At 32.4% G+C, this 4,985-nt stretch overlaps 1 protein-coding gene across 1 annotated transcript; it reads left to right on the top strand.

The window, feature by feature from the left end:
- The first annotated feature begins 673 nt into the window (after positions 1 to 673).
- Positions 674 to 3,015, top strand: LOC106434943 (DNA repair protein RAD51 homolog 1). Its single transcript, XM_013875801.3, has 9 exons — positions 674 to 877; positions 1,188 to 1,332; positions 1,421 to 1,531; positions 1,616 to 1,707; positions 1,818 to 1,912; positions 2,000 to 2,113; positions 2,201 to 2,330; positions 2,422 to 2,543; positions 2,641 to 3,015. The coding sequence occupies exons 1-9, from the start codon at positions 782 to 784 to the stop codon at positions 2,762 to 2,764; spliced, it is 1,029 nt and encodes a 342-aa protein (XP_013731255.1). The 5' UTR covers positions 674 to 781; the 3' UTR covers positions 2,765 to 3,015.
- The last annotated feature ends 1,970 nt before the right edge of the window (positions 3,016 to 4,985 follow it).

The raw sequence follows: 4,985 nt of genomic DNA, 5'->3' as shown, positions 1-4,985 counted from the left end.
TAAACAAGTTAAACAAAAATACTTATAAACCACCACAATAGTTTGCAAAAAATCTTGTTGGCGGTTGCCGCCACACCAAATCCATCCCAAATGCCAGAGAACAACCAAGAAGATCAAACCGAACACAATAGCGCAAGTTATGATGTAACCAATCTTAGCATCCATATTGTTTCTTCAAAAAAACCAAAATTTTGTTCTTTCTAACTTTCTTTTTCTTCTTTTAAGTTCAAGAGAGAACTAGCTTATATATATATATATATATATGGTTAACTTTATTAAAATAGAAAAAAGTTAGACATGAAAAATTCTATTTCAAAAATAGAAGAAATCTTCTAAATCTCTTGAAAGTCTTTGGCTTTTTTTCTTTTAAAGAAATTTGGCGAAAAATTGTAAATCATGCATATGTCATTAAGGATTATTAACAAAGAAAAACTGAAAATTTTACATAAGTCATTCACAAACGTTTGATGACATATTTCTAAGCTATTTGATCGAATATGTCGTTAAAAAAAAAAGTAAGGACTACGAAAATTTGGAAATGTAACATTTTATGGTTCTCTATAAAAGTAACTATGGGCTTTAAAAGCTAAGGCGAATGAGGTCCAATAAGGAAAGCTAGTCCCAAGACTTGTTGGAGAAGCCTTTGCATAACAGTATTAAGTGGCTGTGGCGCTTCTTTCAATTCATTTTCACAATTTCGCCATTTCCCTCCACTCAGAAAAATCTCCTTTTGCTCCCTCTCGCTTTCTCCGGTGCTACGAATCCGTTCTGATCGAGAGCGATGACGACAATGGAGCAGCGTAGAAACCAAAACACTGTTCAGCAACAAGACGATGAAGAGACCCAGCACGGCCCTTTCCCCGTCGAACAGCTTCAGGTACGATTTCTCCAGAAATTCACCTTCTCGGAGCATAATCTCCCACAGATCTAGTGCTACTCGAAATGGGTTTGGCTTAAAATCACCAAAGAACCTTGCTTTTTTCTACCCTTTGTTCGTTCTAGAGATGATGATTAGGTGTGAATCCGAAGGAGAATTGCGTTTCGCTACGGACTGTAGAGTGAAATAGTTTTAGGGTTTTTGTTTGATTCAGATAAAGCTAACATCTTTGAAGTATAAACTATGTGGGTCTTCTGAGTTATTTATGAATCAATGTTTTTCATGCTCTCTTTGATTCTTATTTCTTCAGGCGGCAGGTATAGCTTCTGTTGATGTGAAGAAGCTTAGGGACGCTGGTCTCTGCACTGTTGAAGGTGTTGCATATACTCCGAGGAAAGATCTCTTGCAGATTAAAGGAATCAGTGATGCTAAAGTTGACAAAATCGTTGAAGCAGGCATGTTGTCATATGAATACAAATTCACTTTGATCCTTTTTGGAGTTTATGCATTTTCTTATTTGTGTGTGTTTTACCTCTGTGACAGCTTCGAAGCTGGTTCCTCTGGGTTTCACTAGTGCTAGCCAGCTCCATGCCCAGAGACAGGAGATCATTCAGATTACATCTGGATCCCGGGAGCTCGACAAAGTACTTGAAGGTTGGTTAATATGGTTATGGTTTTTGGTGCGTATTGAAAGGTCATTTTGCTGTTATGATCTTACTTTGTCTTTACTGTCAATAGGAGGAATTGAAACCGGATCCATCACTGAGTTGTATGGTGAGTTCCGCTCTGGGAAGACTCAGTTGTGCCATACACTGTGTGTAACTTGCCAAGTAAGTACCATTTTGCTGAACCACTCAGCTATTCTTACTTATCTTGTAGGAACCAGTGAACTTTAAATTGAGAAATGTATTCACATTGAGGTTCGTGCTTTAATGTTTAGCTTCCCATGGATCAAGGAGGTGGAGAGGGAAAGGCGATGTACATTGATGCCGAGGGAACATTCAGGCCGCAAAGACTATTACAGATAGCTGACAGGTATGCTATCTTTGTACCACATGTGAGAGCACGACGAGGGTTCTTGAGGCAGAATATTCCGAAAGAAATCAATTTAAAATGATGCAGGTTTGGACTTAATGGAGCTGATGTTCTTGAAAACGTTGCTTATGCGAGGGCGTATAATACTGACCATCAGTCAAGGCTTCTGCTTGAAGCAGCATCTATGATGGTTGAAACAAGGTGCGTTGAGTTAGAGTTTCCTTTTGGTGTTCAGATCCATTATTGTTCATGATGAGAGTGCTAATTGTGAAAGTTATGATGTCGCAGGTTTGCTCTCATGATTGTGGATAGTGCTACCGCTCTCTACAGGACAGATTTCTCTGGAAGGGGAGAGCTTTCGGCTCGACAAATGCATCTTGCAAAGTTCTTGAGAAGTCTTCAGAAATTAGCAGATGAGGTGACCATTCATTAGTATTATTAACTGTTTAAATTCCTCTGAGACACACCATCCTGAAACTTTCTCTTGAATGTTTTTAATGGCTCTCTAGTTTGGTGTGGCTGTTGTTATAACGAACCAAGTAGTTGCGCAAGTAGATGGTTCTGCTCTTTTTGCTGGTCCACAGTTTAAGCCGATTGGTGGGAATATCATGGCTCATGCCACCACAACAAGGTCTGTAATGTTTGCAAATTATAAGCCTTGTTTTCTTTTCTAAGGTTTCATTGGCAAAGTGTGTGTATTGTTTATGATGTATGTATCAATAATACAGGCTGGCATTGAGGAAAGGAAGAGCAGAGGAGAGAATCTGCAAAGTGATAAGCTCGCCATGCTTGCCTGAAGCAGAAGCTCGATTTCAAATATCTACAGAAGGTGTAACAGATTGCAAGGACTGATTGTTTTGCCCTTGGTTCTCTGCCCTTTTCCAATCCTCTTCACTTGTAGTTATGTCAAGAAACCTTTTTTTATCTTTTGTTTCTCGTCACTGTGGATCAAGAAGAGATTGCGTAAGCATAAAAAGTAGTGACGAGTGAGTAAAAAATAGATTTGTAAGTAGGAGTAATCACGGTAATGAAAGTTGCTACCTGTTGTTGTACCCAGCCTCGTGCATATGGAATAACAATTATAGGTTTGTGACTGTTTCACTCTTTGGTGTGTGGTGTGACTAATCTTACTTCTTACGGCCACTCTCAAACCTTCACGTTTTCTTTAAAAGGTTTACTTATGAAAATATACAAATTGTACACGTTAAAAGAACTATTTGACCATTCAGAATATTAAATACTAGTTAACTAGGATAAGACGTGAGCTTATATAATAAAAATTAAAAATATATAGTATTGATAAATTAAATATATATATATATATGTTTGATTGATTTTTTTTAATATGCATATATTTATGTTTTCTTTATATAATCATCAATATGTTGGACTGTGCATTTGTAATTTTAATTGTGGACCAAAATCTATTTTGAATTTATGATGAGCCTGATCGATTTGGGATTAAAATTTTTATCACCTTGTTTATACCTATAAAAACCGTAATGTGGTCATAAAGTGAATTTTTATTACAAAAACATGTTCTACATTTTTTTTAAATAATTTACTTTAACATCACTAAGAACCATTTTAATGGTTTTAGAACTAACAACTTAGTATTGTTTCCAAAATCGAATTACTTTGACCTTAGTCTTCCACATAGTTTTGAAGGGTTTCAACTGGACGACTAAATTGATGCAGTCCATTTTCTTGCTTTAAGTCGTTAGCTGAATATATATATTATTTAATTTGAATATTTATTAAATAAAAATCCATATTATTACAATTTTATGATTATTTGTATTGTGTTATAACAAAAAAAATAAGCCATTGACCCCAAAATTTTCAAAGTGGGATTTTAAAATTTCTAATAATTTATATTCATTTTAAAAGATTCAAAATATAACATATAAGAGAAAATCTATTTTTTTATTATACGGTTAATGTGATTGTTTAATATCTTTTAATAAAATAAAATTAAACAAAAAAGATCTAAGATACAAAAATTGTTATCACATATTTATTATTCATAACCATTAATTGTCATATATACGTTAATCATATTAGGTAATTCCGTAACTTTTATTTAAGGAAACTGCGAGAATATTCTTTTTACACTATTTATCAATTTGATAGTTAATTAAATAAAAAGCATATAGGACAAGACTTGCGCCTTGCGCATGGTGAGTTTATTTGTATATATTATTGACATTTTTTTTATATATTTGATCATTTTATTTATACATGTACAATGTTTTTTGTTGTTATTATATAATTTCTTTAAAATAGACCGGATTAATTTTTATTAAAAATTGTGGAAGTAAACTATAATTAATATATCATGGGTTGGTCGGATTGGATATTAAATAAATTATGACACAAAAACTTTATTTTTTTTTCCACCGAACACATTCTTGAAAAAAGTAAACCGTAATGTTTCCACAGTTAAATTAGTTTGACTTTTATCTTCTATTTTCTATATGGTTTTGAAAGGTTTCAGATCAACAATCGAATTGATACATGTCATTTTAATGCTTTTAGTTGTATGCTTAAGAAAAACTTACATTTTGTAACTTAAAATTGTTTAAAAAAATTCAAAATAAAGTATATAAGAAAAAATATAACATATAAAGTTTCCTCATTTTGTAATTTAAAGTCGTTTTAAAAAAATTTAAATATAACATATAAAGTTTCCTCGTTTTTGTAATTTAAAGTCATTTTACAAAATTCATAATATAACATATAAGAACAGATCTATTTTTTTATTATATGGTTAATGTGATTGTTTAGTTTTTTTAATAATATAAAATTAAACAAAAATGAAGAAGGATGCCAAAATTGTTATCAAATATTTATTATTCGTAATCATTAATTACCATATATATGTTAATCATATTAGGTAATTCCGTAGCTTTTATTTAAGAAAAAAATATACGCTTCATATATTTTGGGTTAATATAATGTCTTCTAGTAATTAGATTTGGACCAACATTTTTTTTAATTGATTGTTAAGGTGCCACATAAGCGAAATTGACATCCTAATTAATTGACACTTAAGCAGTGTCTCTTTTTAATT

This window comes from Brassica napus (genome assembly GCF_020379485.1).
Source record: "Brassica napus cultivar Da-Ae chromosome C3 unlocalized genomic scaffold, Da-Ae chrC03_Random_37, whole genome shotgun sequence".
Lineage (NCBI taxonomy): Eukaryota > Viridiplantae > Streptophyta > Magnoliopsida > Brassicales > Brassicaceae > Brassica > Brassica napus.
This window is presented reverse-complemented; position numbering and strand designations above follow the sequence as displayed.

Bases quoted from the DNA above. Each gene is read 5' to 3' on its own strand.
- LOC106434943 (XM_013875801.3), top strand. From the start codon at position 782: ATGACGACAATGGAGCAGCGTAGAAACCAAAACACTGTTCAGCAACAA. The intron at 2,114-2,200 runs GTGCGTTGAGTT...ATGATGTCGCAG, and splicing joins TCTATGATGGTTGAAACAAG to GTTTGCTCTCATGATTGTGG. The intron at 2,331-2,421 runs GTGACCATTCAT...ATGGCTCTCTAG, and splicing joins TTCAGAAATTAGCAGATGAG to TTTGGTGTGGCTGTTGTTAT.